The sequence below is a fragment of the Mya arenaria genome, chromosome 13, assembly GCF_026914265.1.
Source record: "Mya arenaria isolate MELC-2E11 chromosome 13, ASM2691426v1".
Classification (NCBI taxonomy): domain Eukaryota; kingdom Metazoa; phylum Mollusca; class Bivalvia; order Myida; family Myidae; genus Mya; species Mya arenaria.
Genome location: NC_069134.1, coordinates 53,734,193 through 53,757,674, shown reverse-complemented (window position 1 = coordinate 53,757,674; position 23,482 = coordinate 53,734,193). Strand labels below are relative to the sequence as shown.

At 33.2% G+C, this 23,482-nt stretch overlaps 1 protein-coding gene across 1 annotated transcript; it reads left to right on the top strand.

Moving 5' to 3' along the window:
- The first annotated feature begins 3,220 nt into the window (after nucleotides 1–3,220).
- LOC128215374 (transcription intermediary factor 1-beta-like) lies at nucleotides 3,221–11,354 on the top strand. Its single transcript, XM_052922062.1, has 2 exons — nucleotides 3,221–3,757; nucleotides 10,392–11,354. Exons 1-2 carry the CDS (start codon nucleotides 3,221–3,223, stop codon nucleotides 11,352–11,354), a joined length of 1,500 nt encoding a protein of 499 aa, XP_052778022.1.
- The last annotated feature ends 12,128 nt before the right edge of the window (nucleotides 11,355–23,482 follow it).

Here is a 23,482-nt window from a genome sequence, read left to right as displayed (position 1 = left end):
TAAGTTTAAAGAAGTATAATTATGTTAGTGTATAAAGTACACATTGCACGTCACTACCACTACTGCAACTGCTACTGCTACTGCTACTGCTACTACTACTACTACTACTACTACACTAAAGCGGGATATGCTGCTTACTTTGCTGAATTGTAAGTGCATATGACACACATGGGTGAACATTAACATTGTTTTTGTAACTTAATATCAGAGGACAGATATCAATAGCCGGAACTCCGCGTGACCGGGTTTTTTTCCAATACCGAGTCACGTGATGTAGGTACAAACAAATGGCTGAACCATAAACAAATGTTATCGACCCGGTTAAATTCAAATTTGTTCTAGACAGAAATGCCCACAAAAAGATGTGCCTGGGATCGATGTAACAGTGATAGTCGGAATAAAGATGCCCCGCACATGAAAGCTGTTACATTTGTTTCCTTTCCAAATCCAAAAATGAATTCAGATAAATGTATGTTGTGGGTGAAACTATGTGGACGGCCATTCGAGCAGCTGAATGCATCACTTATTAAGCGCCATACACACTATGTTTGTTCAAAGGTATTTATAAATAAACTGTGCTGTTCACATACTTGAACATATCGTGATATGCATACTCATTATGATTGTTTTAATGCAAACCATTCGGTAACATTTGTTTTGATGATATTAAATTACTCCACCCATCTACTTGCATTTAAATTGACATCATCCGTCATCGTCTGAAAGATTATTAAAACTTTAACCGATAGCAAGATATTTTCCACAAAGTGGTTAATTTCATATATTTATGTTCAAATTTATGTTGTTGTAATACTTTTTTGTTTACGGTTGTTTTTTTAGAGTTTAGAAAAACGACGGTTATACAGTACAAGTATATTACAGGCACATGGGCCTTAAAATGTGTCCGTTTTTATACAAATAACTCCTGAATAACAAATGTGAGTATATTTAATAGTTCTATTAAAACGGCGTCCGTTTGTATGTAGATGATTGTAGTGTATGTTCTATTTTGAGTGTACATTATGTCTATCATTATACGTCTTTGCTTGGCATTGCTGGACAGACACTGTACATTTTGAATTTTAAATGAAATAATGTGACTCACATCATTTGGTTCCTTAGTTATAAAAATTAGGGATGCAAACGAATGGCAAATTTGATATTCGAATATTCGGTAATACTTTCGATCGAATACTCGAATATTCGATTACCAAAATGCATATTTTGGAAGATGTAGTAAACTACTATTATTATTCGCTTAAGTAATAGCTGGGGCAATTTTACCCTACTTTGTCGTAGCCAGTACGCGCGGCGGACCCTGATTTTCTCCAAATGAGACTTTGAAATACGCAATTTTCAGAAGGAAAAAAAACACAATACATTATAAAATGACAAACAACAAAATCGTATTTAATTCCGCTGCCTTTATATTAGTAAACAATGTAATATTTGATTGATTCATAGTCAAATAGCGTTTTAACTCCAACGGAGGGTCTTTCCATAGGACAAGCAGCCTCGTTCTGAGATTGACCTCTAAATTTACTAAATATAACTATGGAAAACCCAAACCAACTCGGGAACTAGTAAAATAATAAAACGAAAACATATCTTGATTTGACTATTGTTCAAAAATAAAGGAAATATATCCTAAAACGCTATACTATACGTTTACATTTCTAAGCACGAACATTGTATCGAAACATGGAAAACAGGTTTAAACACATATATGAAACGACATTATTGTAGCAAATGGTATTCATATCATCACGGCGATTTGAGCTTTGTTACACAGCTTAATTTGAGCCAAGACTACATTGATGTTAAAGCCGATTCCTAGTCCGTTATTGTTAAAGTAGGGGGACTTTTTACAGTACCCGACCATATGTCCCTAAAGGCTAAATGATATGTGACGCGTGTTAAGTGTATTGTCATCACATTCACACCTATGGCATTAGGGTACAGTCGTTGTAAAAACAAAAAAACGAACGTAATAAACAACAACAGTGTTGTAGGCAAAATGTTTTGTATTCTCTTTGTTGAGAATAAGTATTATTACTATTTTTTTTCGAATATTCGAATACCGATTTTGACATTCGAATACCAAACGTGGGATCGAATATTCGAATATCCGTTTGCATCCATAATAAAAATCAATATTTTGCACCAATAATCGTTCCCATATATTTTTAAAGTCAATTTCATAATTTATTTGATATATTCCGTTATTTGTCATCTTTTCCTAAAACAGGCAACGATGTTATGATTCAAATGAACTTGAAAAGTAAGTCAAACGCCCAAACACCTAATCATCATTTTTTTTGCACAACAACCAAAATACAATGCTCAAGTAAATCATTCACACTTCAACAACCCCTATCAGTTTTGTTCAAGACCGTAAACATATTTCCATATTCGTTTCATTTTTGGCCGAAGTTTGATCTGTTCTTTACAAATGTTCAACTTACGTATATCATTCTTAAAAATATTTCATATTGATGAAAGGAAACGTTTAGATGACATTTTTATCACTACTCCACTGAGGTAACTAATTATTAAATGCAAAACATTACGTTAAGCTTAACTAGAATTTCAAGTTAAGTACGTTAATTTGAGATTTTGGTTTATATTTTGCTATTTATTACGTTGGTAATAATACAGGTGCGTTTAAGTTTGAATTAAAAAAACAACATAAAGAGCTAAACAATTCAAAAGAAATTAAAACAATGAATGTTTGCAAAGCGAAAGTATAAAGTCGCTTTCGCATCAGACTCAGAACAATATAAACTTTAAAACATAAAACAAATGTAAACTATATGAATAACGGGACCCGGGATAGAGATCAACTTAAACTTGTAGTAGACAAAGATGACAATAATATTATTCAAAGGGAGAACACTCAAAAGTAATGCTTATCAACCTTGACCTACGTGTAGATTACTTATTTTCTCCCTTTATAAATACTGTGTGTGGTTATTTACTTCCTCTTCCATGGCAAGTCGTGCAAATAGATTTTTAAAAGAGCGGAAAAGGTAAGACTGTCTTTTCTAATTGTATGTTGGTCGATACTTTAGATATGTATTTTAAACAAAGTGTTCTTAATACATCACTTCCCTAGCAGTGTTTAACCTGGTCTAAATATATTTATTTAACTGATATTGTTCAGTATAGATATGTGTTTGAAAAGTCTTTACAAGCTGTTATAATAATTGAATCGCAGATAATGGAGGTGTCTGGAAAGAAACTACAACCAGGACGTTCAAACGGGGACAGGACCTACTGTCAACACTGCATCCAGGACGGCGAAACCGTTCCAGCAGAGGCCTTCTGTACCGTATGCAAGGAGGTCCTCTGCTCTACATGTATTAATGCACACAGGAAATTAAATATTACAAAAACACATGCGCTTCTTAACAAGTCCGAAATGCCTACGTCATTGGATATGCCTGAATATGACGATGAATGCACTGAACCTTGTGACGTCCACCCTAAAGAGCTAATCAAATACTTTTGCCGCAATCACCGGTCTCTGAACTGTGGGCATTGTGTAGTGCAGAATCATCGATCATGTATTGTTGATGTTATCGCCGACATATCCGAGGCTTTCAAAGATGGTCAGGGGTATGGCGACAATATAAAAACCATTGTTGAGGTATTCCAAGCGATTAATGATTATGCATATAATGTACAGAACAATATAAGGCTAGTAGCAGAGATGGGTGAAAGGGAGGTTTCCAAATTAAGGCAATATCGAGATGAGGTAAACATTTACTTAGAAAAAGAGAAAAGGCACTTCTAAACTCCACAGAACAAATGAAAAATATGGATGAAACACTGCTGGTTTCCCTTAAACCAAAATATCAAGTAGTACAAGGAAAGTTACAAGAAATAAATGCCCATCTTGAAACACAAGAAAACAACTCGATCCAGTCGTTCATAGAAGCCAAGAGAGTCAAACAACAATTAGAAGGACTGCGGAATACCCTTGCTGCTCTTGTCAAAAAAATACAATTCACCAATACGAGTTCAGGAAGGACACAGTCACCGAAAGACTACTGATATCCACCACTGGCCTTGGCGCTGTCGAATGAATTGTTTCTCAACCAAACCAATTGATAGGTATTTCTTTCAAATTGATAACAATAAACATTTCTGAACAGATAAAGTAGGGTCATTTGAAGGTTTCTGAAAACAAGAATATCTTAAAACAATGTTTAATAATTAGCTACATTTTGTAAAATACAATGACATGAACTGTAGTTGTTTTCCAATGATTGTATTGAATATGTCTCGATGTTCAACTTTTGAATATAATTTTAATGATAACAGCACCAACCGATCATGCACTTCACACAGTTAAACACTAATAACACTCTTTATTTATAAGACTTACATGTATTTCTAGCCTGTCTTATGAATAAAATGTAAACTTAAGGGAGAGGCTAAAGTACAAAAGATTTAACGATATTTGTTTTTATAGTATAGCTTTCTTTTGATGTTAAATTAACTTATGAATGTTTCGCTATTAGAAATTGTTTTATGTTTGTAGGTCTTTACGATGAAGGTACGATTAGTCCCTTTGAGTCTTGTCGTTATGATGATGGGGATTTATTGTGTAATTTAGAGATTTAGAGTATCTTGTCTTGAATGGAATGAAAGGTGTAACGACAACTGGCAACCTAGTGTAAGTATGTAATGACACAAGGAACATCATCATGAGCCCGTGCCTACTCAATGAACATATCCAACATCTACTTGGGGAAAAGGAGGGGATAAAAGACCGGAATTTGCATGATAATGTCCGCAAATAAACAGACAATTTGTCGCCGGCTATTAATGACAGTGCAAAAATGAACAGTACAGTAAATGTGTACAGTATATTATATAAAATTTCACATGATATTAATCCATTTTTAAATAATACTTTTATAACTTCTATACTCTGCTTAGAACATCCAATACCAGACATCACGCTTGGGAGGTTGACCTACATTGTGTGTGTGGGTTGCATGCCTGGGTGCTTAAATATACTAAAATCAACAGAATTGTAGTTATGTCTTATTGGGAATTTATTGAACATGTATGTTTGATTTGTACTCTTTGTGTGAAATTCAACAACCATAAATGTTTCTGGCCGATGTATTATTGAGTATGGAGCCATAAATTGTACGTTCCCTTGTATATAATTAAGGTCGTACTCATCTGGGTGTTGATCGCTACGTACGCTTTGAGTAGATTTTATGAAAGCAAAAAACTTGTATGTTTAACAATGACTTTAATAAACATTAACAGATACAGTGGAAAAAATTAATGAAAAGAGAAAAAAATCATTTTAGAATATACTTATGATTTCAAATGTTGTCAACATATATAACAAATATTTAAAGAGATAAAATGGTTCTTAGTCTTTTTTACTTTAAATTGTAAAGAAAATAAGAAAACCATACTACTTTTTTGTGCCATTATATGTTCGAATATTGCATGATAGGATTCGTTATCCTTATTACTTGTAGTGATCCTTTCATACGACCATGAGGTCCTGGGGTGGACGTTAGCTTGTGTGGGTGGATAAAGACCACACAAGTTATGCATGGCCGTCCCGCGGGGCCTTTCTGTGAACACCCTCCCCCCTCCTGGACATTTTTATTATCCCCAACGTACAAATTACCGGTGGTTACCTATTACCGGTGTATTCCGAATATCTAGTTCATGAAGAGCACTTCCGGTATCATTTGTTTACAATATCTCTTGGTATCTATGTCAATGTAAAACTTTCAATAATTATGTAGTATCTAAGGGTAAAAAAAACACTTTTATCTGAAACATATATTTGAACTTTTTCTATTCATATAAGTTACAATTAATAAACAAATTTTGAATAATTCACAAAATATATTTTGACAGTCAGCATCGATCTTGTCAATTATGTCACCACAGTGTATGTGCTTTTTGGCAACAATGCTACTTGACTAAACTTCTGACTTTTCAATGTTGAATAAAGACACAAATATTGAATTACAGTGAGTTTTCCACTTTTAAGAGATTGGTGGTGGGGTAAAATAACATCGTTTTGGAAAAAATGGGAATAAATATTAGCAAAATTCTTGTTATGTTAACTTTTTAACTTTTTTATTCGACTATCCTATCGACATTCTCATGAATGGCACTGTATTCCTATATTTGATAAAAAAATAGGGGAATATTTGGTTGAATGTACACTTTATTGTTGCAAGGTATACTACATTTATATACCCAGACCTGCCAACATTGCTGACCATAAAATTATTTTATTGGAATGAAAGTCTGATGCAGTTGCATAATTTCCCATTGTTCCTCTGGTAAAAGATAAGTGAAAAATCCAAGATGGCGGCCACGGTCGGTAAACAAAGGCATCTAGAAATCAATAATGGTGTTCCCTGGTATACAAAACTTACTGTTACTGATAGCAAAATGATTTTTCTTAAATATAAGTAAAATTTTAAGAACCTTGAATATAACCTGGCCAAAATTCCATTGGAAAGTTTCATAATACACCGGTAATCGGTACAATCAGGATACTTTAATTTTTGGGACGTGTCCAAGTATACGAATTAAAGAAACGAGACCAAATACAAAATCATAATTAACATACAATTAAAAATTGTTAAATAATCCAAATGCTACCTAAAGGTAATTCTATGTATTGTTTTAAATGTGAAATAAAATAATAAATCCATTTTATAGAAACAATCTTAGGAATGTGATTATTTATAGTCAAACTGTTTACTTATTGTATTAATATATCGTCCAACAATAAGTTCAACAGATAACGTCTTTACATATATAGTGATAATACTGATAACTGGTTTGCACATGTATATGTTGGGTAACTTTACTATGGACATTGCTGGATACGCGTTCAAGACAGAATCAGGTTAGTTTTCATAACAAACATTTAACATGATACCATGGTATCACTGCTTTGGTTTAAAATGCGTATTTCAGCGTAGCATAACTTTAATTAAATAAATAATTAATATGACGCATTGCGACTAAGACTTTTCAAATCAATATACTGTACACGCTGAAAAATATAGGATGCTATATAATCCATGTTAATTTCTCAAAACAAAATAATGGGACTTTCTTCATTCATTGTATGTATATATGCTTTGAACTTTGTATACTATTTCACGTAATAAAATATCATATCGTTTGGACTCCTTCTGGTAAATTGTTATAGATTGCTTGTCAGAGGATGTCAAAATAATCCATTGGATATCATAAGATCGGGCTATTGATCGTTGATGGAATATAATCCTTTTATTTGTAAATGGATTTTTCAAATGACAACCAGTGTCGTAAAACATAATTTGTGATGCTAAATCATTTATGCATATTAATAAATTGTTAATAATACGTTTAGCAAAAAGATTGAAATTAATTTGATATTCGTCTTCAGTTCAATATCCTGTCGTCTTATCGCGGTTACCTTTATAATGGTAAGTATTTGTCTTCTGCCTGTTTAGTTCTTCTCTTCTGCCCTTACAACGCCTTGTACTGATGAAACCTCGTGATCTCGGGTTAAGCACTGAATGGTCAGGGAAATATTCATTGAATTTCGTGTATGCATGCATAGCTTAACATTACACTTCAATAAATAATGATTTTCTTTTCGGCAAATTAAATTAGCTTTTAAATATGTGTTTGTTCCTTATAACTTAGTTCAGTATCCAATCCTATCAATGTATCTTTTCTAAAGGAGTATTTGATATAACTAAACACTGGGTTTGATCAATAATTATCGAAATTCTTCTTCGAAATATTTCTTTTTTTATTCGTCCTTTAGTACTAGTTACTGCGATCATACCTTTCACACATTCTGTGAAGACATATTTGGTCAAATAACCGCTACCCGTGAATCCATGAAATGTTGTTTCTGTCTCTATTTAACTATGTCACAAAGTAAAATATCATTTGGTAAAATTGAAATGTTCATTTGGACATGTATGTTTAGTATTGTTTACGCTTGTCTTGATGAAGATGTTGATAACGGTAATATGTGGTTTGGACATGTACATCAACATATGGACTATTTTTATAGTTTATTTATGTACACTATAATACAATACATGTGAGGACAATAATTCAATAAAATGGAAACTATAGACAATGTAGACCGAATCCATGAAAACCCTTCCATTTTGTATAGCAGTTGTAATCTTATTATACTGAACAGTTATATTATCTTTCTCGTTTAAATGTATAATGCCCTCAAGATCGTTTACTAAACAGTAAAGCATTTGACAACGTTTAGTGATCATTCTTCCAACCGGATGATTGATTATATTATGTCATACTTGAAGTGCATACATGTTTTGTTAATCATCACACAGGGATTTCAATTAGCGCCAAAAATCGGCCCATAAAATTAGAGCTTCGAATTTTGTAACCCTTCTCACGTTATAGTTACATGGGTTACAGGCAAATAAATAGAACATATTATATACAATGAAAACAAAGTCAAAGTTCAACCACAAAAAATCGAGTTTTCAGGTCGACATATGATCAGAGTTGTGCAGTTACATTAGTTACAATGAGTTACAGCAAAGTTTTTGAAAAGTTTGAAAAAGTGTTTTTTTCTATCTCAAATATTGGGTTACACGGTTACATTGGTTACAACTGGTTACATCGGTTACATCGAAAATTTTCAAAGTTCAGCATCAAAAATTGAGTTTTCAGGTTGACATATTATCAGAGTTATGCGGTTACATAAGATACAATGAGTTACAGCAAAGTTTGTGAAAAGTTTGAAAAAGTGTTGTTTTTTTTCTATCTCAAATAGCGGGTTACGCGGTTATACTGGTTACAACTGGTTACATCGAAAATTTTCATCAAAAATCGATTTTCAGGTCGACATATGATTAGAGTTATGCAGTTACATTAGTTACAATGAGTTACAGCAAAAAAAATTGAAAAGTTTGAAAAAGTGTTTTATCTATCTGAAATAGCGGGTTACGCGGTTACAACTGGTTACATCGGTTACATCGAAAATGTTTAAAGTTCAACATCAAAAATCGAGTTTTCAGGTCGACATATGATCAGCGTTATGCAGTTACATTAGTTACAATGAGTTACAGCGTTTAAGTGTTTGAAAAAGTTGAAAAAGTGTTGTTTTTTTCTATCTGAAATAGCGGGTTACGCGGTTACAACTGGTTACATCGGTTAAATCGAAAAATTTCATCAAAAATCGATTTTCAGGTCGACATATGATTAGAGTTATGCAGTTACATTAGCTACAATGAGTTACAGCAAAGGTTTTGAAAAGTTTGAAAAAGTGTTTTTTTTCTATCTGAAATAGCGGTTACGCGGTTACATTGGTTACAACTGGTTGCATCGGTTACATCGAAAATTTTCATCAAAAATCGAGTTTTCAGGTCGACATATGATTAGAGTTATACGGTTACATTAGTTACAATGAGTTACAGCAAAGTGTTTGAAAAGTTTGAAAAGTGTTTTTATACTATCTGAAATAGCGGGTTACGCGGTTACATTGGTTACAACTGGTTACATCGGTTACATCGAAAATTTTCATCAAAAATCGAGTTTTCAGGTCGACATATGATTAGAGTTATACGGTTATATTAGTTACAATTGGTTATTTTATGGGACAATTTTGTACCCTATCTCATTTATCGACTGTACTCTTATGCTCTGTACAAAGATTTACTCTGCAAACGATTATTAAAGTTTAAGGCTATACAATAGATACGTTATCCCCATTCACAATAAATAGATAAGCGTTCTTTATTTACATTTGTAAACGTGCTGAGCTTTGTGTAAAACATATCAACTATTGGGTTTACATTTATTGTCTAGTAGAAATTACTACATATTAAGAACTGAATAAATATGGCAGTTTTTACGGTTTTCGTGATTGTATATATGATTTTGGGTATATAGTTTCGCATTATATGATTACAGAGTCATTGTTGGACAGACGCTATATATTTCAAATTGTACTTAAAAAAATAATCTCACAATATGTAGATCAAATCCTGTTGTTACTACGTAATTAATATAAAACGTTTTTCAAACACTAATATTGCCATTCCGCCTATTAAATAAAATTTGAACAATGTTAAAATATATCAAATGCTCACAGATAAAAATAAAATGTTTCTTGCCAGCATCTAAATTAACCTACCGACCAAATACTGATGCTTTCTTATAGTCTGGTGTTCTTGATATGTTAAACTGCCGTTTATGTTGGAGTTTTATTTAAATTTGGCATCTTGGTAGCTATTTATTATTCATTTATTCGTGATATGTTAAACAGATTTCGTGCACAAGTATCATAAACTCATTACATCAAATAAAGTGTTAAGATGCTATATTATTACTTACTAAACCAGATAATGGAGGTTCCGGGGAAAAAGCTACAGAGAAAAGCATCTTCAGTGGACAGAACCTTCTGTCAGCCCTGCTCACAGGATGGGGACACCCTCCCAGCAGAAGCATACTGTAACGTATGTAAGGAGTTCCTCTGCACTACGTGTGTCAATGCACACAGAAAACTCAAAATTACTAAAGGTCATGCACTTCTTGACAAATCAAAAATGCCTACTTCAGTGAGTGATCAGGAAGACGAAGATGATTGCACAGAGCCTTGTGATATCCATCCAAAAGAGTTCATCAAATATTTTTGCTCCGACCATCAGACGCTGAATTGTGGACACTGTTTAGCAACTGAACACCGTTCGTGCCATGTTGGTGTTATATCCGATGTAGCCAAGTCTTTTAAAGAAGGCCCGGAGTATGATGACATAACGAAAACAATCCCAAAAATATTACAAGAAATTACTGATTATTCATATGACGTCGAGAAAAATATTAAGCTAGTATTAAAGACAGGTGAAAATGAGTTTGCTAGAATAAGAATATATCGAGAAGAAGTAAACAAGTACTTCGAAGAACAAGAAAGTTTACTTCTTAAGATCATAGACCAAATGAAAAATATGGATGAAACACTGCTGGACTCTTTGAGACTTAAAAGTGAGGGTCTTAAGTCTAAGTTACAAGAAGTAGCTGCACACATTGAAGCACAAAAGAACAATACCCAGTTGTTCATAGAAGCCAAGAGAGCTAAAAAGCAATTAGAAAGTATGAAAAATGCGCTTGCTGACCTGATAAAAGAGAATAAAATTCACCATTACGAGTTCAGAAAAGACACATTCACTGAGAAACTGCTTACATCAAGCACTGGCCTTGGCACCGTCGAGAGTATTGTTTCTCCGGAAACGATTTCGTCAGGTATTTCCCTCGTGATTTATTTTAAATATGAGGCAGCATTTTTTGCACAAACTGCACAATTTTAGCATACATACACAATGACGATAGACATTCCTTAACATGTTTATGAAAAACATCATACAAAAATGTTGAACAGTTAATGCATACTGCAAACTGCATTTGTATGAACAGTTTATATTATTTTTACAGAAAACGTTGTTCTCATTGATCTTAACTATATTTTAAAATCACTGCTGTCGTAGATCGTGGCCTTCTGGTACCCACGGCTCAAGAGGATAAAACAATGGCAACTGAGGAAACTACATGTAAGAATTCTCACACTCATACAATTTCTGCAAGTCTGTAACACTCATGATACTTTATATGAATGTATTCCTAGCGCCATTTACAAATATAATGTAAACCTAACAGGACTTGCCAAGAAGTCTAAAAATCAACGAATTTATATATTTCCTGCAACATGGGTCTTTTTCTTTTTAAAAACGCCTGAACGTTTTAATGTTAAAACATTATCACAAAATCACACAATCGCAACATATATCAGATATAATGCCACATTGTAATATTTCAATAATTCATTACCTGTAATTATGTTTACGTTTTGTACGTTTTTATATGTATAGAAATATATATTGTTCAAACAAAAGTACCACCGACTAGTTAATTATTTTACATAAGTTTCTTTGTTTAAACTAATACAAAATTTTATGGTTTTTTTGGGGTTTTGTTTTCTGCCTATTCTTGTATACGATTCATTTTACATACATTTAAGAAATAACTGTTTATTATGTAACACACTGTTTAAAACATATGTTACGTTTAGAAGCATATTTTTTAATTCTGTAATTGTGTTGTAAAACATGAGCGTTTAATATAAAAAAGGAGGTGAATACCACTAAACTCATCATCTGTAATACATTCCAGTACCGCATTCTTCGGCCTTTGTTGACTTGACTAAACTTCACTTTACCCCAGCTGCGTCCATCCCAGTCAAGTCTCCAACTGACAAGAATGACAGCTGGCTCACCAGTATACTTATCTTGCCTGGGAACAGGATTCTTCTAGCTGACTCGAACAACAACACATTGAAGCTTGTTGACCTACATACTACGTCCATAACGTCTCAGGTCAATGTACCAGACAGGCCTTGGGGCATGTGCTTTATTCCAGGAAACAGGGTGGCTGCTACAATTCAAGATAAAGGAATTCAATTTTTGGTGGCTCGAGAAAAGCTCGCTCTTAGTGACTGTATCAAAGTCGATGGTAATTGTCATGGTGTCGCTTACCATGATGATAGCTTAATAGTATCGAACAATCATGGAAATATTAAAATATTGGATATGAAAGGAAATATAATCCGGAAAATGGACAGCGGTCAGAATAGAATGAAATGTCCATTCTACCTAGTACTGCTGTGTGAGGATGAAGCTGCGTTCATCTACGTGTCCGATTGTTGAACGAACACAATCACAAAACTTGACATGGACCTTAACATTATTCAGAAGTTCCATGACCCTGTATTGAGGGGACCAAGAGGCATTGCGGCCGTCGGTAACACACTTGTTATTTGTGGAGACAGAAGTAACAATATAATGAGCCTGAGCCTGCTCGATGGCCAGATCAAACAACTGCTTGGGTTTAAAGAAGGGATACAACGTCCAGACTTTGCTTGGTTTTGTCCTTTGAAGAAAATGTTATTTGTCGCGAGCTGCGATCGGAACAAGGCAGAAATGAACAATTTTCTTAAAGTGTACAATACAAATGTGTAATGCTGTACAATTGATTTACATTTATTATAAACGCTTAATTCCTTCATTGCATCTCGAATGCATCTATGGAGAGTATTGTAGTGGGACTGATAAGCTTATATATTTGTTGACATGTCGCAGGAATATTTCATTAATGTAGTGTGTATAGTTAATTGTATAATTGATTAGCTTTAAATGCGATTTTTTGTGAAGAACTTGCAAGTGAAGTATCAGTTAGTATTTGTTATGAATATGTCGTTGTTATTGTTTCAAGATGTTAAAAAACACATGTGTATGCTTTGTACTAAAACCTGAAGAAAAGAGTTCCGTTCAGGAATAATGTTATGGTTCAGATGGCTTTCATTTATGCATTTAGTACACGTCTGAGTTTTCTTCCCAGTATGGACTTTTTTTGCAATTCAGTATAGACAAACTCCTCTGTTGTAACATTTATAATTAAATGTTCATTTTCGCGTGATACAGAAAAAAGCAAATGCCTTTTTTTCGGTTGTGTTTCTGTGTAACTTTTATCGCGTAATCCTGTAGCAAAGAGCTTATCATTAAAAACAAATGACCAAATTCAATACATTAATGTTGCAGGCTACTATATTTATGCAATATCGAAGGACGGGACTTGCATGTTAAAAGCAGATCATTTTCATATTGGAAAGTAGTTACCGTTAATCATTTACCTTTAAATATGTTAAACACGGTATGTAGAATGCGCATTCAAAGGTAATAATGAACATTGGTAACAAACTATTATCATGCCACTATAATACATTTACAATTATATGTTGCTAGAACAATACATATTTGGTATATGTTGTTTGATATACTATATTTTGTGTAACTATTAAACACGCAATTGCGTCATTTGTTTCTTTGTTTATTACATGTAGGGCTACTTGTTTATGAATAATTCAAATAATAAGTTTGCTATTAATAGGAGTCCGTAAAAAGCACATTAAGTTATAATCATAAGTCACTTACCTTATTCTAGTATCACTGGTAGCATGATATATGAAATTATATTTCTAAAATACTTTATTGCCATTGAATTTCTTGACAATAAGTACTTTTTATGTTTAATAACACTTGCGATTTTTGTTTTCAAATTTAACAAAGAAATCGACTTCAGTTAAGAAACGGTCCATGCTATTTTATTGATACCGACCCTGATAAATATTTATACATATATTATATACTTCCTATCTCATCGTAGTTTGTGTTGCTATTCTAACGTTGCTACAAAATTAATAAGTTATTCGGTTTAAAAGGAAATCATCACCTCAATATAATTATAAAGACTAATGGCTGCCAGCGCACATACGCTTAAAATAGTGTTTAGGTTTTATAGACATGTTCCTGATGCTTACCAATGATTCAATCAGTATTATAATGATTAAATGTTTCGATTGTTCCGGTTAATGTATATTTGTTTGTATTAACGGTAAATCGAATGTTCGTTATCTCGAATATTTCTAGAAAAACGAAACGAGTTTTGACTGTTTCGTTGTGTAATTGAGGTACTTCTACTTGGTGGCTAGCTTGATCGAAACATACAGTCACAGACTTCGCTCTTAGTAATCTACATAAGATGAAAGACTAAACCGTATACATATACATTTTACTTGACAGATAATTTAAACAACAATACCAGCTTCAATAAAATAAAAAAACGAATAGTTACTCGACAAACTAACAAGTATATGTGGAACGTCCATGGTCTCACTAGGGACAAAAAGGAGAGCAGTGACTTTGTAAATATCTTAGATAAATATGACATTTGTTTTTTGTATGAATCATGGTGTGATTCTTCTAGCAATATTGAATTAAAGGGGTATAAATCGCATAATTTTTATCGTAAATTTCAGCATAGGAACGCTAAAAGAAATAGTGGGTGTATTGTTTTGTATTATAAAGATTGTTTAAGCGAGGGAATTGAAATCATTAGAAACCACTTTGACACAATTATATGGCTTAAATTTGACCACCATTTTTTTAACACAGTTGAGGATATATATTTATGTGGTGCATATATTTGGGGCGAAGATTCACCTATATATAACACTGTTAATGTTGATTTGTTTGACATTTTAGAACATGATTTGTCTTTATATGACAGTCTTGGAAGTGTATATGTATGTGGTGATTTAAATAGTAGAACGAGTAATAAAAAAGGACTATGTAATACATGATAAATATAATTGTAATATTGACAGCCCTGATTATGACATTGACTGTATCCCCGATAGGGCCTCTATCGACAAATCAAGTAATAGCCATGGGATAAAATTATTAGATATATGTAAAGGGTCAAGTATTCGTATTGTTAATGGTCGTATTGGTAACACTGATCAGTATACGTTTTTGTCACATAACGGTTGTTCTATGATTGATTATTTATTGTCAAGCGAGCGTAATTTCTTACAGATTAAAGAATTTACTATTAAATCTTTCAATGAATGGAGTAACCACGCTCCGTTACATATTTCATTGCTATGCAATACTATTGAACCTAATACTACAAAGTACTCGGAGCTTAAATTTAAATGGGATGTCTCTTTTCGGGGGCAATTTCGCTCCAGGATTATTTCTAATTTACCTGTTTTCAATAATATGTTTCATAATGTTGATTGCTCAAACAGAGACGCAGTTAACAATATGTTACATTCCTTCACAAACACTATTCAGAGTGTAGCTGAACCATTGTTTTCAAAAGAACGTTTTTATTCAGATCATGTATATTTTGAGAATTATACCCATAACAATAAGAATTGGTTAGATCATGATTGTACTGTAGCACGTGATTTGTATTTAGATGCTCTTAGAATTTTTAATACTGATAGGTCAGATGCAAATAGATTGTTATTATGTAATGCGAAAAAACAGTACAAGAATATAGTTCGTAAGAGAAAGAATATTGATTATAGAAAGAGAATGGAAGATATTGAAAATTTGAGAAAGAGTAAGCCTAGAGAATTCTGGAAATATTTTAAGTCTAAAACTACAAACAATTCAAATAAAATTCCATTCGATAATTTTCGAGAATATTTCGCAAATCTCAGTACCTCTGCCTTTGGCAGCCTTAATCATGACGCAGAGGATTTTAATATTAATTATGATTTTAATGCACCAAATAATAGTTTTCCAGAACTTGACGAGGCAATATCTGTACAAGAAATAATAAATGCTACTAAGTCATTAAAACGTTGTAAAGCCTATGGTACTGATAATATGTTGAATGAATATTTTATTGAAACTATAGACATTTTAGCATCACATCTATGTGATTTGTTTAACAATATATTAAATTCGGGTTATTTTCCCGAACAATGGACTGAAGGGATTATAATTCCCTTACATAAAAAGGGATCATATTCTGATGTAAATAATTATAGGGGAATTACTTTAGTTAGTTGTTTATCGAAATTATTTACCACTGTTATAAATAAGCGTGTTAAAAAGTTTTGTGAACAACATGATATTATTTCGGATGCCCAATTCGGATTCAGAAAAGGGCGCTGTACCACTGATGCTATATTTATATTGTTATCTCTTATTCAAAATTATTTGTTTGAAAACAAAAGGCTTTATGTTATATATGTTGATATGATGAAATGTTTTGATACTATTTATAGAAATGCCCTATGGCTGAAAATGTATAAATGTGAAATACAGGGAAAAATACTTAGAATAGTGCATGATATGTATATGAAGGTTAAATCTTGTGTAAAATCGTTGTCATCATATTCTGAATACTTTAGCTATGCTGTCGGGTTGCGTCAGGGTGAAGTTATGTCCCCTTTGTTATTTTCTTTATTTGTGGAAGATATTGAATTGTATTTACAAAATGATATTAATTCAGGATTACAAATAGATGATATTGTCATAATTATGCTATTATTTGCTGATGATATGGCCATTGTAGGGAAATCTCCTGAAGAAATTCAAACCCATTTGGACAATTTGTCAAATTACTGTAATACCTGGGGATTAAAGGTGAATATTGATAAGACGAAAATCATGGTTTTTCGTAAAAGAGACGGATTATTTCCCAATGAAAGATGGACTTACAATGGCCATGATATACAAGTTGTTGATGATTTTATTTATTTGGGTGTTGTTTTTAATTATACTGGAAATTTTAACCTGAACCAAGAACATTTAAATGGCAAAGCACTTAAGGCAATGAACGTATTATTTTGTAGATGTCAAGATTATGACTTAAAACCCAAAATTATGTGTCAGTTATTTGACGCATTTGTTGGTTCTATTTTAAATTATTCGGCAGAGGATTGGGAGTATACTAAATCAAAGGAATTAGAAAGAATTCATTTGAAATTTTGTAAAAGATTATTGAACGTTAAAACAAACACTTGCAATGCCACTGTTTACGGAGAGTTGGGTAGATATCCATTATATATTCATAGATATGTGCGTATAATGTCTTATTGGTTTAGGGTTGCTAACAGTGATAATATTATCATAAAATCTGTATACAAACAGGCTAAGAGTGATAGTGATAAAGGTTGCCGTAATTGGGTGTATAATGTTAAAAAAATATTAAATGATTATGGTTTTAGTTATGTGTTTGATGATATTTACAATATTGATGTTAAATCATTCATAAAAAAATTCAAATGTAGAATTATCGATACTTTTAAACAAGATTGGTATAGTACTATAGATAATAGCACGATGTTAGATGTGTAAAGACATTTTAAAACCTGTCTGGAATATGAACCTTATTTAGATATTTTACCAAAGAGCTTACGTTTTTTTTCTTTTGTAGACTACGGCTCTCCGTGCACCCACTCCATATTCAAACTTGTAGATACAATAGAAATAACTTTGTACGCAACCAAAGATATTGTTTGTGTTGTAACTCTAATGACATCGAAGATGAATATCATTTTATTTGTGTTTGTAAATCCTTTAGCAATTTAAGAAAGAAATATATCAACAACTGTTACTTTATAAGACCTTCTGTATTTAAATATATGCAGCTGTTGAAATCTAACACTTGAGCTGAACTGATTAACTTATGTCTGTTTGTTAAAAATGCTCTCAAAGAAAGATCCGCTTTGATTAATGTTAGAACATAATTCTATTTAATGTTCATCCTCTGATTGATATATATATATTAGTTTATTTAATTTAATTACTTAGAAGTATTGAATACTTCTGTACATATATATTTGTATATATATACTCATTTGATTGCATTATCTGTTACTTTACATACACGTTGACATTATATGTTATATCATTATGTGTTGTTGACGATGTACATTGTACAAGTCAAAATAAATTGTCTGTTTGTCTGTCTGTCTGTTAATATTTGTCAACATGTTTATCAAATGCTATTGTTAATTAAAGCGGCATATGCAGCTTACTTTGTGTTTGAATTGAAAGTGCGTATGACACACATGGGTAAACTTTTTTACCCAAAAATGTTATAGCATTAAAAAAATATTACATTTAAACACCACTATTCCGAACACCGTTTACCCGCAATTATCGTTATTTCGAATTAATCGCTTCTTCGAACAAAAATTACGGTCCCGATTTTGTACGTCAAACCTATATATCAATCCTTATTTCAAACACAATACTCTCATAGTCTTTCACACTCGGGCATCGGCTTGAGGTGATAGTGAAGCCACAATAAGCGCTTGTTTAAGAACGACATTAAGGAATAAGTTTGAAAAAAAAAAACACGAGGAAATCAAATAGCAATTTTATGTTGGTAATACAAAAATTAAAAGTGAAATGTTAATAAAAAAGTATCAAGGAATTATAATAACAAATTATTTGTCCTTTCTTAAAAAATAATTCGACAAACCTCTACACTAACTATTATTTAAACAACATGCAACATGTTGGTAGCTCGTAACCGACATTGTTATCTTCACGACTTACTATTTTACGTTATCAATAATTCGTAAACGCTGTGATTTTGTCAAAATTGTAACTCCAAAATAGCGTTATTTCATTTTATTATCTTGGTCCCGAGGATTTCAGATTAACGATGTTTAAATGTACGTACAAATCATACATATCATGTGTAACAAAATAACAACAAATATATCTTTAACCAAACTGACCATGTTTATGTAACTTGATAGCAGAGGACAAATTTCAATATTTTCCACTGCTCTCGTTTGCAAGTCTTTAATACTGACATTTGTTAAAACACTTCAGGACAAGGTTATCGTTGTCAATGTGGATCATATGTGTCCTTTCAATGTTTTACAAAACTCATTTCCTCATGTTTCCCTATTTCATTGCAATAGTTCTTGGTCCTACTCGTTGTATAGCAGGCGCTTACAGCTGGGCGTGGAAGTAAGTAGTCTATTCCAGCGCCAACTATGGCATAAACCAGCATCCACATGTTCACTGTCATTACACATAGCATCAGAAGGTAGCCAACGGTCATCGATAACATATTGTGTAGGGCAGCAGTTATACGAAAACTGAAGTGGAAGGAAAATGCCTTCATCTGCAAATTTGAAAGGCACACAGCTAAAGAATGTAATGATTCTCTGCAATCTCCTATGACAAAACTGTTATTTGGAATAGCCTCACGTTTAAAGCAAACTTTTCCTGTATTTATGTCCATATTATGTTTAGTTCGACAGTATCTATGAAATTTCTTGAAATTATAATAAAAAAGGCTGGTACTGAACCATTGTACTTCTGATGGGATCTACATACACGTTTCCATACTTACTTATCTTTAACTTGAGAGTGATCTGATCTTGTTCTGTCGAATGCACAACCAGTGTTTAAATCCCTCTAAAAGACAACACAACAAGACAATGAAGATTCCTTATATAACAACAATACTAAATACTGTGCAAAGTCGGTCCTTATCAGCTCCGGCTTCGGCTTGCAGTTACTTTCGAACTTCGGAGGAAATTTAATAACAGCATCAACACCAGTACTTGGACAACATTTGTTTCATATCGAACATTTGTAGTATGTGGTTTAAGCCCAGGTCATGTTAAAGTAATCATATTTTGCACTTTTAATTATATTATTTTACACGAAAACGTATGCGTTTAGGAATACTTCATTAAATATGAAATGTTCCATGAGTAGAGAAAAACAATACTCACCTCGAAATATACTATTTTATGTTTAAACATAAATCAATGAGTTTTATTTTTCATATTACCAAATTACATGACTTTTTATTTAGGTGTTTACACGTCACTAAATTGACTTACTTACATAAGATTTAGTATCATAAAATCAAACTTACCACCAACAGTGGAACTCTTCACATCTTTTAAGATGAAATCGCTCTGGTATGAAGTGCTAAAAACCTGTAAATATTAAATGCAATAATTTCAATATATTGTTAACTTAGTTGATAAACATCGCTTATTTCATATATAATTAGTCTAGGTAAAACATTGACTTTCATTCTGATACAGAGAGGTTTAATAGATAAAATATTAAAATAAAAACAATGTACGATGTTTTAAGCAGAGTGCTTATGGGAAAATATTCGACTTTTCAATTTGTGACTACTGTTATTCAGAACCGTATAAACGCGTGCGATCTTCTTAATTACGTGTCTCAACGCCAAAACAATGTATATGCATTTCGTTCTCAAAATATATTCCGTTCGTCTCAAAATTATTCTTAGAATATAATAGTTGATTTCATGGAAGTTTTGTGCAACATATTCCCAAGGGCAAATCTTCAAATGTGCCAATTGTCAATATTGTATCCTTCCAGGAGCCATGTGACTGCTTACCATGTTCCCGTGCGCCATGTGTCCATATTTTATCCCTCTAAGAGCCCAGTAACCACTTACAAAGTTCCTATGCGTCATGTGTCCATGTTTTATCCCTCCAGGAGTTTTGTGACCGCTTACCATGATCCTGTGCTTCATGTGTCCATGTTTTATCCCTCGAGGATCCATGTGACCGCTTTCCATATCCCCTAGCGCCATGTTTCCATGTTTTATCCCTCCCTGAGTCATGTGACCGCTTACCATGTTCCCTTGTATCATGTGACCGCTTTCCATATTCCCTAGCGCCATCTTTCCATGTTATATCCATCCCGGAGTCATGTGACCGCTTACCATGTTTCCGTGCGCCATGTGTCCATGCTTTATACCTCGAGGATCCATGTGACCGCTTACCATGTTCCCGTGCGCCATGTTTCCATGCTTTATACCTTCCGGAGTCATGTGACCGCTTACCATGTTTCCGTGTGCCATGTGTCCACGTTTTATACCTCGAGGAACCATGTGACCGCTTTCCATATTCCCTAGCGCCATGTTTCCATGTTCTATCCCTCTCGACCGGTCAAGTGATCGCTTACCATGTTGCCGTGCGCAATGTGTTTATGTTTTATCCCTGCAGGTGTCATGTGACCGCTTACCATTTTCCCGTGCGCCATGTGCCCATGTTTTATACCTCCAGGTGTCATGTTCCCGTGCGCCATGTCTCCATGCTTTATACCTCCCGGAGTCATGTGGCCGCTTACCATGTTTCCGTGCGCCATGTGTCCATGTTTTATACCTTTAGGAACCATGTGACCGCTTTCCATATTCCCTAGCGCCATGTTTCCATGTTCTAACCCTCTCGACCGGTCATGTGACCGCTTACCATGTTGCCGTGCGCCATGTGTTTATGTTTTATCCCTGCAGGTGTCATATGACCGCTTACCATTTTCCCGTGCGCCATGTGCCCATGTTTTATACCTCCAGGTGTCATGTGACCGCTTACCATATTCCCTTGCGCCATTTGTCCATGCTTTATACCTGCAGGTGTCATGTGACTGCTTACCATGTTCCCGTGCGCCGTGCGTCCATGCTTACTACCTCCAGGTGTCATGTGACTGCTAACCATGTTCATGTGCGCCGTGCGTCCATGCTTACTACCTCCAGGTGTCATGTGACTGCTAACCATGTTCATGTGCGCCATGTGTCCATGTTTTATACCTCCAGGTGTCATGTGACCGCTTACCAAGTTCCCGTGCGCCATGTGACCATGTGTTATCCCTTCTGGAGTTATGTGACCGTCTGTTTGTGTCCTGTATGTGTCATGTTCACGTGCATCATATGAGCATGCATCACTTGCATTTTTCCCTTGCTGCTCAAAATATTGTTACTTATATGTTTTACTATTTTATTCCTATGTCAATATATTTCAATTAAGTGAACGTTTACGTTGGTATACCATTCTTCCATTTGTCTATGTTTGATATCTCCGTTCATTACGTGAACTACCATATGCGTTATTTAATCCTAATGCCTTATTTTAGGCGATGAGTACCATATATCTCATTTTTGTTATTCATTAAAATAAAACTTCCTTGTAATAATATTGTCCATTCAATTTGATATTGTTATGGCAAATATCCTCTCTCCTGTTCCATTTGAGTATATAATATATCGTTTAATCCTGTGGCAAATGCTTATCAAAAATAAAATAAAAATATGTCAAATTTGTATCCATTAATTGTGCGGGCCACAATATGTATGCAGACATTGAAACACATTTATATGACTCAGAATTCAAATAGAACATGTTTTTATTTAAGATAATTTCAAACAAACAAGATTCCGTTGATTTGCTGGGACTAGAAAGTAACTTGCTTGAGATCGAAATGCAAAAAACGTGTATTAACATTGGTTGAGTTTGATACTTTAAAATAAGAAGTATTGTCAATATCTCATTATAAATAACCGATGTCCTATGACAGAAACACTAGAAATGGTTTTAATCATTAAGTCTATCTTGTGTATAGATCATATTTATTCATACAATTTCAATAGTTTTATATTTAAAAGCAAGATAAAGGAAAACATTAACGCAACATAACCAAATGTAATAAATGCAAGAACAGTTCAGTAGATATTTACTTTCTTTCAATTAATACTGCCTTCAATTAACGTATGAAGTGTTATTTTAAATAATGAATTTCCAAAGATATAGAGGATATTTGTTTATTTCAGTGTAAGATCGTATTTTATTTCACGAGTGTCATAGAAAAACATATTTTCACGAGTGGCGAAGCCACGAGTGAAAATGTAGTTTTTTATGATCACGAGTGAAATTAAATACGATCTTACACTGAAATAAACAAATTTTCTGTTTCTTTTATGCTTATTTTCGGAGTTTTATTTGTTTTTTATTTATTTCTGAATTACCCCCTTTTTTGAAAAGGGTGGGCTTTACGCCGCTACCCGTAGGGCGCCCCTCATGCATAATTATAGCTGTCAACTTTTTTACTTTCGGTTTGCTGAGAAATAGTTCTCTGCTATTCATTCTTATAGCTTAATATTCGCTCGTTTTTTATTGCAAAGCTTTATGAACAGTAAAACATGAAGTAATATTAGTGCACAAATGTTCCAAAAAATAATGAAAACACTTTTTATTTTAACCAAATTACTACGCCGCTATTTATAGGATGAA

Bases quoted from the DNA above. Each gene is read 5' to 3' on its own strand.
- LOC128215374 (XM_052922062.1), top strand. From the start codon at position 3,221: ATGGAGGTGTCTGGAAAGAAACTACAACCAGGACGTTCAAACGGGGAC. The intron at 3,758-10,391 runs GTAAACATTTAC...TTACTAAACCAG, and splicing joins TAAGGCAATATCGAGATGAG to ATAATGGAGGTTCCGGGGAA.